The following is a 15,829-nucleotide window of genomic DNA, read 5'->3' as shown; positions in this document are numbered from 1 at the left end:
CTGAGGAACCCTGGAATAGATTCACATAGGAAAGTCTTGAGCTAAAACCAACATTCCTTTGCTAGTGCAACACTTATCTGCCCATAAAAAACTAGCAGCTGTGTTGCTCAGGAATTCTAAACAAAAAAGAAAAAAATCTGTTTTGAAAGGCTTAGTCTACTATCGTGATTCAAAATAGAGTCCATCGAAGCATAGACAAAAAAAATTGCTCCTTGATCTCAGGAACCATCATGTGAAACTTGGTTATGATGTCCTAAGAGGTGTCTAAATGCACAGCGAGAAGGCAAACCTCTTTCCAAAATATATAGCAATCTAACTTGAAGAAATGAATATATTCTTTTCTATAGCATGGCAAATATTGGATTATTTCAGAGGAGGATTTGCAGAAGTACCCTCACCTGTTTGTGATATACCAGAAGGCTGCTAATACACCTGAAAGCCAAGTTCCACTGAGAAGCCAGCTGGTCACATACAGAGCAGCAACATAGACTGCCTGAAGGCTAAACAATGTGTAGATGTAAAAATAAACAGGTTCAAAAAAATTCTGTGAAGGAAGAACACAGGAAACCATTAAACAAATAGTACTTTTCTTAGCATGAAACCAACAATTCTGATCATAAGAATGTTTGTAAAATGAGATTGCAATCTTATGCATACTTAGAAGAAGAAGAAGAAGAGGAGGAGGAGGAGTTTGGATTTGATATCCCGCTTTATCACTACCCGAAGGAGTCTCAAAGCGGCTAACATTCTCCTTTCCCTTCCTCCCCCACAACAAACACTCTGTGAGGTGAGTGGGGTTGAGAGACTTCAAAGAAGTGTGACTAGCCCAAGGTCACCCAGCAGCTGCATGTGGAGGAGCAGAGACGCAAACCCGGTTCACCAGATTACGAGTCTACCACTCTTAACCACTGCACCACACTGGCTCTTAGGAAGTAGGTACCATTGAAATATAGGACCTATATAGGATTCTACTATAAAGCTTCTTTGCACAACACAGTTTAACTTTAGGGTGGTAGCCAATAAAATCCTGCTCAGAGAAGATCCATTGAATGTCTCTAAATTGGGTTTATTAATTTGAATGGGCCTGTTCTGACTAGGACTAGTCATGATGGCATCCATTTCTGTCAGGGTCATAGGCAGTATGCCTTTGAATACCAGTTACTCAGGATCATGAGTGGGAGAGAGCTGCTGTGATCATGATCAGCTTGCTGGTTTTCTACAGGAATCTGTTTGGCACAGTGAGAACAAGGTGCTTTGGCCTGCCCCAGCAGGGCTTTTCTTAGGTCCTTACACACAATTCCTAGAGTAAATCACATTAAACTTAATGGGACTTAAAGCTGGGTAAAGACGAATTTCCACAAAACTTGTCCCTGTACTGACTTGGGCAAGATGCTTGTGCATTTATCAGGGACTTATAATTAAACACTCACATTCATATGAAAAACCCTATACAGAATGCTGAGAAAGACTTCTTGGTAAACATTCATTCTTTCAAGTATGTTAATTGTCCTCATGGACTCAGTTTTATTGTCAAACATCAAGCGATGTAAACCTGTAGAAAGAAGAAAATAAAATGAAGGCACACCTGCATTTAAAAGCCATTAAAATGTAAACGTCTTCTGCAAGAGAATTTAAAGTTAGACACTAGAATACTACTCATTAAATATGCTCTGCTACTGTTAAAAGTCATTTGGCTTCTTACAAGGAACTAGATCTGGTTGGTGGGTGATACCAGTCAAAATGCACATGCTTTGAGAAAGTCTAAGGAAAGTAAGTCAATTTGCATCACTTATTTTTGAGTTAGAATACCCCCTCTTTAGGAGCCACAAAGACAGTATATCCCAAGAAGTAGGTTCTACTGTGTTCAACGGAGCTTACCACTTAAGTGTGTCCAGGAGTAGATTCATGGAAAGTAATCTAATAAATAGTGCTGCTTTTATTGCAAATGGAGTGCTCTGGGGCTCTGAGTCTACTTTTTAGAAATCAGTATCATCTGAACCATATAGTTTAAGATGAAAGTAATGCTTCCATTGATATAGGTAATACCTAAAATTCTATGCTATCTAGCAACAATAGGCACCTCCAGGTATGACAAGCACTTCTGCCACTAACAATTGGTTTGTGTTCCTGGGATTTATATAAAAAGCCACCGACAAACAGAAGATGGAAGTTGATAATCCAGCATTCTCTTTAAAAACACAGAAGAGTAGTGCTTCTGAGAGCCATTTGTACTTTATCCAGTTCAGAAAATAAAAGTTACAATACCTAGTTGAATGGATGGAGCTTGTAGCATCTGCTTGTAATAAGAGTAATACAGGCCACATTCTGTCCTGAATGAAATCTCCCGCTCTACCTCCTGGAAGGAAACATGCCAGTTAAGATCAAGAATAAACTTAACCTGATGCTTGTCTTACTATCGCTTGCCTCTGACCTGTTTAATAAAATTAGTGTAACATAGTTAAGATCGGCAACAATAGCAGTTTATGAGATAGAGGAAAACTGCTCTCTAATCCTCACCTCATTCCTCAGAGCAACAATACCATGCAATAGATCACTATCCTTCCTACGTTAACCAAAGGGAAGTGAGGTTGGGATTAGTCAAGGACATTTTGATGAGTTGGTGGCACACCAGAGATTTATGTCCAGAGATCTCCAAGGTCCAAATCTACCAGAAAACTATGGCTCTAGTCCAAAAAGTAAACTAATAAAGACATGAAAGGCAGCTGAAACCTCCATTTCATTTTGGATAGCCAAAGTATCTGCAAAAATCACAAGGAAAAACTGAAGTAACATGATTTCCTAGATATTACTTCTGTGTATCAGCCTAGGTCAGCTGCCAAGGATTTATTTATTTATTTATTTATTTTACCAACAGACTCACTGTGAGCAGATGTGTTCTTAGAACTGTCACTAGTCAATTTAAAACTCCCAGGGTTTTTTTTGTTTTGTTTTTGTTTGTTTTTTTAAACCCAAATCTAGGAATACAGGCTTGAAACTTTGTGAAAATTGTCTTCAATGCTTTTATACTTCTTTGCAGCTAGCAACTGTCTCAATCACCATTTTTTGTCTTCCCACTTTCTAGCTAAACTGTTTTTATTCCAGCAAGCATTTGTTATCCTAGTCTGAGGGGCTTTTATGGACTGCTACTCCTTGTTTTTAAGCACTTTTTACCTGTTTCTATTTTATTGTTTTTACTGTTAAATTATAGTGTTGGCTTCTATGCCTCATTCTGCAGCTTCAAAACTTTGTTCTTAGTCAACCCAATCACTGTTACTGCACTGAAAGGCTGGATTGAAATGGTCTTAACCATGGGTAGGCAAACTAAGGCCCGGGGGCCAGATCCGGCCCAATCGCCTTCTAAATCCGGCCCACGGACGGTAAAGAAATCAGTGTGTTTTTACATGAGTAGAATGTGTCCTTTTATTTAAAATGCATCTCTGGGTTATTTGTGGGGCATAGGAATTCGTTCATCTCCCTCCCCCCCCAAAAAAAATATAGTCCAGCCCCCTCCAGGTCTGAGGGACAGTGGATTGGCCCCCTGCTGAAAAAGTCTGCTGACCCCTGGTCTTAACTTACTATTAAAGCACAGTCATATTCTTATTATCCAAAACAATATTAATCCCAAGACAAACCAATGGAGAAAGAGAAAATGACAGGTGGTTCACACTGCAACCCTTTTAAACATTACTTACTTTGTTTTTATTTAACAGAATGTGTATGCCTCTTAATTTTAATTAAAACTCCGAAGAGGTTTACATAGATATAAGGTATACATTAAAATTATCAATAAAAGTCAAAAACAATTTTTAAAAAATCAGAATATAAATAAAATCAACACTTATGAACTAAAATGACAGATTAAATACATGTCAACTTTACATGACTGGGTATGCTATGTGGTGTGCTGAAAGATGTGGATAACAGTGGGTGTTCACTAAATTACCTGAAATACTGAATGTTGCAACCTCTGTTTAATCAGTTCACAATGACAGAGTAATATGACTCAAGTTCCTATGGCAGTCCCACAACTACAGAAAGTATTAAAACTTGAAAGCTCTGAAACATTTTGGAATTGATTCTGGAGGGCTGGGCACTGAAAGGGATCTAATTAGCAAGACTGTATCAAACGTGATTAATCTTTAAGCCTGGCACCAGCTGTATTCAACCAAATGCCATACTTTACGAGGTAAACACTACTGCTTTACATCTGTTTCATACGAAGATAACATCTGCTTTCCTCATTCACAACACATTTCCAATTTTAGAGCGATTCATACTTTTCCTAGAGTCTCAAATGTCAATAAAAGTGGCAAGAGCTATGGGCTGAAATTTCAAGGCTAATATTTAGATAATACTACTATACACATTCTATATATATGTAATTTGTTTTTATGAAGTCTTGACTCTATGAACCCCATGGTGCTTTGCCGAAACTCCTGATGCTTATATAGCAATTAAAAGTGAATTCTGCATTATTATAGAGATATCTGATCAGCTGCAAGTACAGAAATATTTGCAGTCATGCCCTGCTCCATTATTATTATTCCCTTTAGGAATTACGGAAGAAAAGGAGGTAAACTACAAAATGCCTACTGAATATTTTATTATCTATGGTGGTGACAAGCCAATCCCTTTTATCAATAAGAATATTCTATCTGTGGTGTTATGTCTGTGTGATGGATGTTTTGCACATGAATTATGTCGATTGCTACTGCACTCATCAAGTAAAGAAGCTACATGCACAAACCAGCCCCCGATGTTCCCTCATGCATATGTTTCTATCTCAGCAAAGCCTGAGAAACAGAACTTATCTGTATGAAATAAAATTGGTGGCAATCTGAAAGCCTGAGGAGGAAAACAGTAAATACCCTGCATTCCAGGGTCAGAAATAGAAAAATTTGTAGAAACGGGGGGGGGGGGGGATCTTACGAAATACTTCTTTCAGGAGTATGACTGAAACAATTTGTGGGTCTGTGAAAATATGTTATGTGTGCTTAACCTACCTTTTACCCCTAAACTAGCTCTCAGGGTCAGGAAAATAGTGGTAGTGGGGGTAGGATGGAGGAGATAGCCACTAACCATGGTTTGAGTGTGTGTGTGTGTGTGTGTAGAGTGGGGTGGGTGGTTAAACTTCCCCTTCCCACACTGTACTGGAGAGTTGGGAGCTGGGGGTGCAGCAAGGTTTGCAACCAAGCCTAAACTTGAATGCTGCAGGACTATGTGTAAGAGGGGGGAGGTTTCAAGGCATAGCTGCAAAAGCAGCATATACAGGCACTCTGGTGAAGTGGAGCAGACCAGCAGAGGAGGGGGGAGTATATGGTCCCTCCATCCAGCCCCTCCAAAAGGCTCTTTTGACTTTTCTCTTCTACCCTCAGGGTGGGTAGTTCTTAAGTAGGAGAAGTCCAAGACATTTTACTGTCTGGACTGAAGGACTGATGCCCACTTCCATACTAGGATCAACACTTTAAAACATTTTGCTGCATTATTCAGACACCAGTTCCTGCCTTCATCTCCCACTGCCACCATCATGCTGCTACATGGCAGGGCAGACATATGAACCTTGTGGAGGGGAGGCAGTTGAAATCTTCAAAAAGTGGACTTAAAATATTTCACCCAACGTTTTCTCTCCTCTCTTTTCTTCCCCTTCTGCAGTGGTCTCACTTTCATTGCCGTCGGGGATTTTAGTTGTTTCTAATGCTTTGTTAGGGGATGCGGGTGGCGCTGTGGGTTAAACCACAGAGCCTAGGACTTGCTGATCGGAAGGTCGGTGGTTCGAATCCCTGCAACAGGGTGAGCTCCTGTTGCTCGGTCCCTGCTCCTGCCAACCTAGCAGTTCGAAAGCATGTCAAAGTGCAAGTAGATAAATAGGTACCGCTATGGCGGTAAGGTAAACGGCATTTCCGTGCACTGCTCTGGTTTGCCAGAAGCGGCTTAGTCATGCTGGCCACATGACCCGAAAGCTGTACACCGGCTCCCTCGGCCAATAAAGCGAGATGAGCGCCGCAACCCCAGAGTCGGTCACGACTGGACCTAATGGTCAGGGGTCCCTTTACCTTTAATGCTTTGTTGCTACACAAAAGCTTTGTATAGACCTTGTCATGATAATATGAGGGGCTCTTGTCCCTTATATATTTTTATTCTTTTACAATATACTCCAACTAGGGATTCACCTTTTTCAAAAGGCCGAAGAACTGGCAAGGAGCTAAACATCTCCCATTATTGTGCACTCTTCTCCCTCTATAAACACAACTCAATCTCACATCAGCACAAATATGTGATTCCTGCATTGCAGGGGTTGGACCAGATGACCCTTTGGGTCCCTTCCAATTCTACAATTCTTTGGTTCTATGTGGAAGATAAGGATGATCAGTTGCAAGGTATTTTGAACAGAGTCATGTAAAAATATACTTCCAAAATTAATATTCTATTTATGTTCAACACATTCACATCTATAAAAGGTTCTGGTTTTTCAGTGATCTTTGGAGCCCCAAAGCCTTATGGGTGACTGTCTAGAATTCAGGCACATGAGAGAATCTTGGAAAGGCAATGGGTTTCCAATCAGAGAACAAGGCTAACAACTGAATCCTGTGCTGCAACAAAATGCCTCTGGGGTCCCACATCAGTGAAGAGTTTGGGAACTAGATCAAACAAAGCTTGATACTGTCTTTCAAAAGAACCCAATGTAATACACTCAAGAATGTATTTCAGCTTTCTTTGTTTCCTTGCTTAATAAAAACCAAAACTGCACCAGAAAAAGAAATAAAAGAATATTGCTTTTAAAAATAAAATCCAATTAATTACGTAGCAAATCTTCTTAAGCATAAAAGTGAAAGCTCAATACAGATAACTGCATTAACGTGACCAAGGTTGCACAGCATGCCATCAACAAACACAGTTAATACACACAGAACTCTTGGCTGGTTAACCTCAAGCCCATTTGCTCTGATTGGAGTGTTTATTCAGCTTTGATGAATGAAGAAAGCAACGGATTTATATACAAGAGCTAGCCATGTACTGAAATTAGACTTTGCTGGAATAGAAATAATGAATTCTATTGCTGGAAAGCTGAATCATGGCATGGGAAATTGGGTTCAACTCTCAGCCTGACTATACTAAATCATTACTTCTGTGCCTCAGTTTCCTATCCAGGACTTTGGGAACAGGACCTAAATGAATTGCACACATATTTTTTTGCCCAAGACTCAAAGAAATTCATATTTAGATGTTATAGTCTTGCAAGACCCAGAAAAAGCAAAAGGTGTGTTCCTAATAAACCCTCTATCCTGTATAAATCATTTATTTTCTCTGTGTTAAATCTGTGTTGATAGCACCATGTTATTGACTGAAATTTTCATTCTTCTCTTGGCAGATTTTCTATCACATCCAGCCCTGATTTATTTTGCAGGGGCTGACAATAAATTGCAATTGAGTTTTTCCTAATAGAGTCAAAGATAAAATAGGTGCTATTAATATGACATCATTAGATGAAACTACTTTAATGTACCACATGATGAATTCTGCTACTGCAGTATATGATACTAACCTGCCATAGTCAGAATGGAAAATCTACTGGAAACTTGCTTAAGAACCTTGCTTAAGCCCAAGTCACATCTAACAGGGTGGCACAATTTAAATATATGGTATAGTGAATTAGTCCATTCCAGTTTCTGTTTTACTGGTGGTATTTCGTGGGAACCCACGAAAAATAAAAACTTCTGAAGTGGCCCTTTTCTGAAGGGAAATTAAAGCTTTAACCTTCCTCCCTCAATAATGTAAGATCCAATTAAAAAGAACAGTGTATATACAGTTCACCATTCAGTCTGAGCAATCCAGGATGCGTTATTATAAACAAATAAAAAACACATCAACATAGCTGCTACTTTCAGCTTGTTATCTGCTTTCTACTACCTCAGTATGTCCTCAAGACACACCTGTTAAGAACAGTGGTTGATGTGGGAGAGAGTAAAATTATCAACAATGTAGAAAAAGGTAATGCTATGGTAGTTGTGAATAGCTCGGCAGGAAAAAGTCTGAAAAGCCACAATGTGAACAATTCCTTAGGAAACCAATCATGCAGTCAGAGTCATTCTGTTACCTTGATGTTGGAGAACCACAGATCATTTTCATGTAGTGTAGCAACATAAACAGAAGTGAAGATTCCCAGAGTTATGCCAATGATTCCACCAACGATGAGTGAAAGTTTCTTCCACAATTTTCCACCTGCAGAAGATAGTTCTAATAAATATTTATCTTTAAAAAACAAAAACAGCGCCTCTAATATGTTTGAAATGGATGGTAGTATCCACTCCAGATGTTGGCTACGGTTTATGTATCATAAACAGAGAACAGATTTCCAAAAAGAAAACTGAGGGAAAACTGATTTCTCTTGGATTGTTCTGGCACTGGAAAATACATGTAAAATGTATTCATTTGATTTATACCCTATCTTTCAAAAGAAACATCCACCCAAGATGGTACACAAAAAAATATAAAACAACAAAATCTACACTAAAATGCACTAAATTGACCCAGCTGGTTCTTAAAAGCGTTGTATCAAAAGATGCAGAAAAAGGGGGTATTTTGCACAAAGAAGGCATTGTGCTAGGGCACTGTGTGAGACAAGTGAGCTAAATCCCAAAATGCTCTTCTCACTTGTGCAAACTCTTATGCAGGCAGAAATGTATTGAACCTATCTATTATAATGCTGTTAAAAAGAACCAAGGGTTGTTCTATATTCAATCCTTTTACTCAATGAGTAAATCCCACTGAAATTAGCAAACCTAGGTGGAGTCATGTTAATTCTATTCTTTCTACTCAGAACAACCTTAGTGTTGTACAGGGTGAATCTGCTATGTTAATCAAGATTACACTAGTTTTTCATGGTAGCTCAAATGGACAACAGCCGGTTATGTTGCTATGGCAGAAAATATTGCAGTTCTAATTCAGAATGGAGGTGGAAAGTGAAAGAAAACAGCAGGGAGGAAAAAGTTATTTTTTTATTTAATAATTTAAACAGGTAGAGTAAGGGGGGGGACTATTTGTGGGAAATTACAACTGAAATAAGACAGTTGAGACAAAACATCTGTGGGTGAATTGAGAAAAGGCTCTGGTTGTGGATGGGGGTGAAAGGGAATGAAGTGGGGATGCTAAGTCATACAATCCTGAAATCTTCTAAGTAGATAGACAGAGAAAACACCATACTTTGATATCTCCTTCATAATGGGAAGTAAGTGCAGACGGTTACTACTGGCCTCTGCTGGAAATATAGAAGCAGCTATCTATGCCATTTTTTCTATCCTTCTCTTCCACTTTAAATCTAGGGCATATGCATATTTCTTCTGTAATGAGTGGCCAATATTTTTCGGAGGGCCATATTCCCTCACAGGCAACCTGGATGGGGCTAGTGTAAAAAAGCCACATCCATTGCATTTGAAAAGTAGGCTGCATTCCAGCCACACACATGTTGGGAATTCCACACACACACTCCAGGCAGGCAAAGCCAACTGAGGACACAGTGGGGTATTGGCACTAAAGTATTTTGCTCCTGGGCCTTATTGGGAATCTGCGATGAGATACACATGCAGTGGACTTTGCCCCCGGTTCCAGTCACAACATAGAGGGCTGCTTAAGGTCCAAAATAGTTTACTGTTGCAGTCGGTAGAGCATGAGACTCTTACTCTCAGGGTTGTGGGTTACAGTCCCAAGTTGGGGGGGGGGGAGAATCTGCATTGCAGGGGGTTGGACCCTTTCAACTCTACAATTCTAACTCTTCAGAAAGCATTTGTGGAGCAGTGGAGCTATTTCCCTTCCATTCACAGGTTCTCTAGATCGAAGTAATTCCCTTTTAAGTGATGTTAATCTGAAGGACAGGAACACTGAAAGGGGCAGAGCTAACTATTTTCTCTCAAGCTTGCTACCCTTCTGCAAAGAACAGTTAATTGCTCTTGTACTCATTATGAAAGCTCTGATCTGCTTTGTGTTATGCCCCTTCCTCGATAATAGAGTTCAGTAAAAAGCTTATAAGCTCAAAATAGTCTTGATAACCATCACCTCTCATTCTGAAATTATTTGAAATATCCTTTGTGGCATGCCTTCTAATAAATTACGAGCAGGGTGACTTTATTAATCACACCAAAATCTTGTTTTAACTTTAAAGCTTTGGTTATCTAAATTGTGCCTTCTTCTCTAAATGTGCACTTATCAAAGCAGTCCCCGATAATGCTGCACGATTACAGGTGATTTACCTGCTGACAACAAAGCAGCAAAACCACAGACAATGTGATGCCAAGGGAAAATACAGCCCATAACTACATTTAGAGTTATTCCTCCATGTAGACTATATTGGTTTCAAATCAATTCCTCTTCTCAGATTTCCCAATTAATCATGTTATTTGAAACAAAGACCAACCTTCTCTAGTTTTGATATATGGGCAGCACAATACCAAACTCTAGAAAACCCATCAAACTCAGTGGAACTAAAAATACTAGAACTGTGACTGACTTATTAGCAGATTAATGAACGTACCCAACAGAGAACCATTAATTTCTAGTGGTCTACTGAGTAGAAATTTTATTTTATGTGCTAACTAGTTAGGGTTTGTGATAAGCTATTTGAACTTTATTTGCAAATAAAAAAATATTTGCATGAAATATTTTGTAGGCAAAAAGTAAGAAATCAAAACATAGCTCCCTAAATATAACTGCATCCTGGAAATACATGAAGTCAAAGATAGCTTTAAATGCCAGTAGAGAATGAATTTGGGTGAATCCTAACAATGGCTAAACTCAGCCATGTAATTCAATTGGAATAATAACCATTCTGGGTTTCCCCATTTTTCTTTCTACTTACACATGCAGTTACAGCTTAAGTACATTGCACAAGGATAACCGTGACCTACCAGCTAGAGTTTTCCCATTAAGTTTCCAGTTCTTCTCGTGGAATACACTCTCTTCTGGAACTTCTGTGGCTTTTATTCCCTTTCTCTGTCTAACAGCTGTCATGATGTCAGTAATAGTCACACATTATACTTTGTGCTGGTTCCTAAATATACATACATAAAGTAATATGGAAGGAATTAAACATTTAACACTCTATCATTACTAACACCCTTAAAATGTATGCAAAAATATATGGCTATATATTTCACAGATAGCAGGAAATCATCACTTAAATTACCGTCTTGCTATTTTTGCAAAATATCCAAGAATAAATAATCATATTGTTTCAACTTGTCAAAAATAAATTAGCAAAATAAATATTTTATTATCAAATGCACAGAACCATTTGAGATAACTCGCAGATAACAGTGCAAAGGACACAGAGTAAAACATAGCTCATTTAATTTATTCCCCATTGGAATAGTTTAAGAGTATCATTCAAAAGTATGAATGCTTGCAAATTTCCTAATATTTTAGGGGGCTCCTGATGTGCCTGTTTCTGTAGCAGATAGAAATATTTTTAAGGCATTTTTTAAGCTCATGAAAATGCAAGTGGTACAGTTTGCGACTTCCATGTGAGCAGCTCCAATGTAAATCAGATGAGCACAAGGAGTCCCATCTCCCCTCAGACTGAACTTGGGTCCGCCATTTTCTCTCAGCCTAATTTAACTTACAGGGTTGTTGTTGGGCCGCCAGACTGTTGAAGTAGAAGAACCACGTTTGCTACCCTGAGCTCCATGGAGAGAGAGCGGATATTAGTGGAATAAAAACTTGATATAAGGAGATATATGTTCCATCTCTCCAAAGTAAAAATAGTATGCAGGGCACCACAGATTTATTGTGGCAGAAACTTTAATGGACTGGAGCCTACTTCATTTGACACAACAAAGCTACAGTCCTAGTCATCAGGGGCAGGAAACATTTGGCCCTCCAGATGATGCTGAACTACATCTCCAATCAACCACAGCCAGCATTTTAATAGTCAAGGCTGATGGGAGCTGTAATCCAAAAAGGCGAAGGTTCATCGTGGAGAGGCAAAGGTTCATCAGCCCTGCTATAGATGCTTACCTGGGAGTAAATCCCATTGAGTTGTGGGGTGGACCAGTGCTGGAGCATGCAGAAGATCCCTGGTTCAATTTGTGGTATCTCCAGGTACAAACAAGAGAGACTCTTGTCTGAAATCCTGGAGAGCCACTGCCAGTCAGTGTACACAATACTGAACTAGATGGACCAACATTATGACTCAGGGTAAGGCAAAATATCTTTTCTAGTTTTGCCAGAAAGGAAACACACACACAATGAATAAATGTGGGTTTGTTAGCCTAGATGATCAAATAAACATGACCACCAGACCAAGCCGTGGGGAAAGGAGTGTGTGGAAATACGGCTATTATCGAATTTTCAAAAAAATGGGTCAACTCCAAAATTCATTACATGAATTATACACGCATGTACGGGAACAAGTCCTGTTGAACTCAATGTGACCTGCATGAGAAGCAAATGCTCTTCCATTGACCCCAAAGACATACAGTGGTACCTCAGGTTACAAACAATTTGGGTTACAAACGCTTCGGGTTACAAACTCCACTAACCCGGAACTAGTACCCCAGGATGAGAAAGGAAATTGTGCACCAACGGCGCAGCGGTAGCAGGAGGCCCCATTAGTGAAAGTGCGCCTCAGGTTAAGAACAGTTTCGGGTTAAGAATAGGCCTCTGGAACGAATTAAGTATGTAACCCGAGATACCATTGTATAGGAACATAGAAAACCGCTTTATGCAGAGTCATACCAATGCACCATCTACCTCTGTGCGGTCTACACTGACTAGCAGCGGCTCTCCGGGGGTTTCACGCAGCGTATCTCTCCCAGGCTTACCTGGAGATGCCACAGGTTGAACCTGGGACCTTAGGAACCTCAGAAGCTGTCTTATACAGAGCAAGATCAATGACCCATCTGCTTCAGTGCTATCTACCCTGGCTGGCAGCATCTCTCCAGGATTCTGGGGAGGAACTGAACCTGGGCCTTTCAGTATGCCAAGTAGATGCTTCTCCCCTGAGCTGGGGTGGTGGGACCCCATACCCACCCACCCCCCCTTGCAAACCAATATCGCCATGCACAAACAGACAGGTGGCATGCTGAAAAGTGTCGGCAGTGCATTATTTTTCCCGAACCCAAACCCTCCATAAAAACAGGCACACGTGTCTGTTTTGTCTGTCTGGGGAGCCTCCATCTCCTGTTCCTATTTATTTCGATACCAGTCTCTCTCTCCCCCCCCCCCCAATTGGCAGGGGCTCCAGGCGGCTTGCAGATAAAACAGAAAGAGCTCAAAGCATAGAGGCGGGGCGGCGGCGGGGGAGAGAAGGAGGAAAACCGTTTTAAAAACACAATTAAACACAGACAGAATTAGAACAATGTATATATAGGCGTCGTTCCTCTTCTCTCCCGTCCCCCCGCCTTGGGAGGGGCTGAGATTTGTGCCAAGAAACGGCGTCCTTCGGAGAAAGGCGGAGAAGCGGGGAAGGAGGGAGAAGCCTCCGCAGGGTGCGCTGGGTGGGCCAGGCGAGGCACCCACGAGGGGCTGGGGGAGGGGGCGTTGCGGGGCGGCCTAGGCCTCCTCCTCCTCGTCCCCTCAGCCGCCAGCACGGCCTCGGCCTTTTTTATTTTTTTGGCCTCGCGCTCCGGGTCCAAGCGTGTCCCCGCCAGCCCTGAGGGGACCCCTTTCCCCCATCCCCACCCGAAGCCCCTTACCTACTCGGGGGGGGGGCGGGCAGGCATGCGGTGACGGTCCCGGTGTGTCACGGAGGGAGGAATGGAGCCGCCGCCGCCGCCTCAGCCTCCCTCAGGGACGAAGGCGGGAGAGGGAAAGGGAGGCGGGAGGCGGGAGGCGATGGCGGAGCGAGGCGCCTCCCGCTTGTGAGGCGGGGGAGGGGAGGAGGAGAGGGGCTCTTTGAGGTGGGGAGGTGTGTGGGCACGAATGGGGAGATGGGGGTTTGGGGGAGAGTTTCTAGGGGGAGGGGTTTCCCGACGCCCCCTCCTCCCCTCTGTCCCTCATGATTTGTATTTAAAACCCATATTGTCCTCCGAGGAGCTCAAGGTGACGAACACACACTCACCCCCCCCCCCTTGATTTGATCAGATCCCCTTCTGAAACCCTGGAGAGCTGCTGCCCATCAGGAAACTCAGTCTACACTAGGTCCCCTAAAGGGCTGTAGCTCAGTGGTTGAGATTTGCATGTATAAGATCCCAGGTTCAATCCCCAAAGGTATCTCCAGTTAGGGCTGGAAGAGACCCTTCTTCTGAAATTCAGAGTGGGATGATGGGAGTTTCAGCCTAAAAACATCCGGAGGGCACCACATGTGCCAGCTCTGCACCAAGATGGAAGCTAAAGGAATTTCTGGTTTCACTGGATCATTTTGGAGACACTTCCAATGGTTGCAGCTCAGTCCTATATGCAGCTCAGAGTAACCAAACGAAACTTTTAACACATGACATGATAAAAGTCTGTAATTTTATCAGGACAAGTTACTTGTTGTTTACTGTTGCAACAATTGTTTTCTCAAAATTTATCTTCTGTACAATGGAAATAAATAAAAACAGTATTAAAAAAAGGAAAGAAAAGCCTGCAGGAATAAACAGGTTGTTTTTCTGCAACTTTCATTTCAGAGGACGCCTTTCCCACTTTGATTAAATCTATCAGTTCATCCTTTGCTGATGCAATGCAGTCTCCAGTGCCATCATTCTCATATCCTGTTAGTCTAAGGTTACCAGATTTTTTTCAATGAATCCCGGGACACTTTTCAACTTCCTACTAAATAGATGGATTTTGTCAGGGGACCAATTTGTAAATCCGGGGACTGTACCCGGTAAATGGGGATGTCTGGTAACCTTATGTTAGACCACTAGGATGTACTGGCATTCCCCACACAGTTTTTAATAATTAAAACTATGTTCCTAGATGCCCAGCTCCTTAGCTACCACCACCACCGAGGTCTAGTAATAAGAGGGGGATAACCATATAAGCCACCTTGAGCTTTATGGAGAAAAATGTGGAATATAAATGCAGTAAATGAATACATATTAAAGGCCTTCCATCCCCCCACATCTCCATTTGTCTCAAGGGCTCCAGTAGGCAGTATACTGGAGGACAAACAGCTGTTTTCTTCATGCCCCCATTTTATTTCCTAGGGCTGTGGTTCCCAAACTTTTTCTGCCATGGACCACTTGAAAACTGCTGAGGGTTTTGTGTAGCACTTAATGTTTCTGCCTCTTGTAGCAACTGTAATGCACTGTGCTAGACGCTAGGATTTTTACTTTTATTTTTATTGCTTCTTTTAATTCCTATATATTGCTGGTTTATTGTATAACAATTTGGATTCTATAGAATTTAGATTTCAGTACAATAAAATGAAATGCAAGGAATAAAATAATAAAATAAAAATTAAGTATCACTATGAACATTTAAGGCAATGGATGTGCTGTCTCCCATCTTCAACCACAAAGCCACATACACACCACATGCCACCTGAATGGACCAGTTTGGGAAAACCTGGCAAAACAAAAATATTGAATGAAAACCAAGAGTTGTATGAGATAGGTCTTTGGTCTGATCCAGCAGGGCAGTTCTTAAAGGAAATGAGCCACACCCATCTAGCAAGTTCCTTGCATCTAACACTCTGCTTGGGCAAGTATGCCTCATGAAAATATTCAAACCTTTGTGACTCGGTATTGTGGGACTACTAGAGCAGAATTAGGCGCACAAATATAGTGCAGAACTTTATTGCTAGATATGCTTTAGCATTTATTTATATTCTTTACTTACTGGTTTTCTAATACTCTTTTTCTTCAGGGATTAAGTTGGTGGCTACCAGAGGATTATCTCAAAGAGGCTTCCT

At 41.1% G+C, this 15,829-nt stretch overlaps 1 protein-coding gene across 4 annotated transcripts in view; it reads right to left on the bottom strand.

Annotated features, from left to right (window-relative positions):
- The window catches only part of DPY19L3 (dpy-19 like C-mannosyltransferase 3), a 41,640-nt gene extending 27,724 nt beyond the window's left edge, over positions 1 to 13,916 (bottom strand). The window contains exons 1-6 of one of the 4 annotated variants that reach the window (XM_082232919.1): positions 13,686 to 13,916; positions 10,899 to 11,041; positions 8,096 to 8,220; positions 2,266 to 2,356; positions 1,431 to 1,552; positions 399 to 544 (exon numbers count right to left, since the gene is read on the bottom strand). In XM_082232919.1, coding sequence (XP_082089045.1) covers positions 399 to 544; positions 1,431 to 1,552; positions 2,266 to 2,356; positions 8,096 to 8,220; positions 10,899 to 11,001 — 587 coding nt within the window. In that variant the 5' untranslated portion in view covers positions 11,002 to 11,041; positions 13,686 to 13,916. The other 3 variants (XM_082232918.1, XM_082232916.1, XM_082232917.1) reach the window with 3 other exon arrangements.
- Positions 13,917 to 15,829: the final 1,913 nt, after the last annotated feature.

Source organism: Podarcis vaucheri, assembly GCF_965113315.1.
Source record: "Podarcis vaucheri genome assembly, chromosome: 7".
Lineage (NCBI taxonomy): Eukaryota > Metazoa > Chordata > Lepidosauria > Squamata > Lacertidae > Podarcis > Podarcis vaucheri.
Note: the sequence above shows the minus strand (reverse complement) of the source record. Positions and strands in the feature narration are given on the sequence as shown.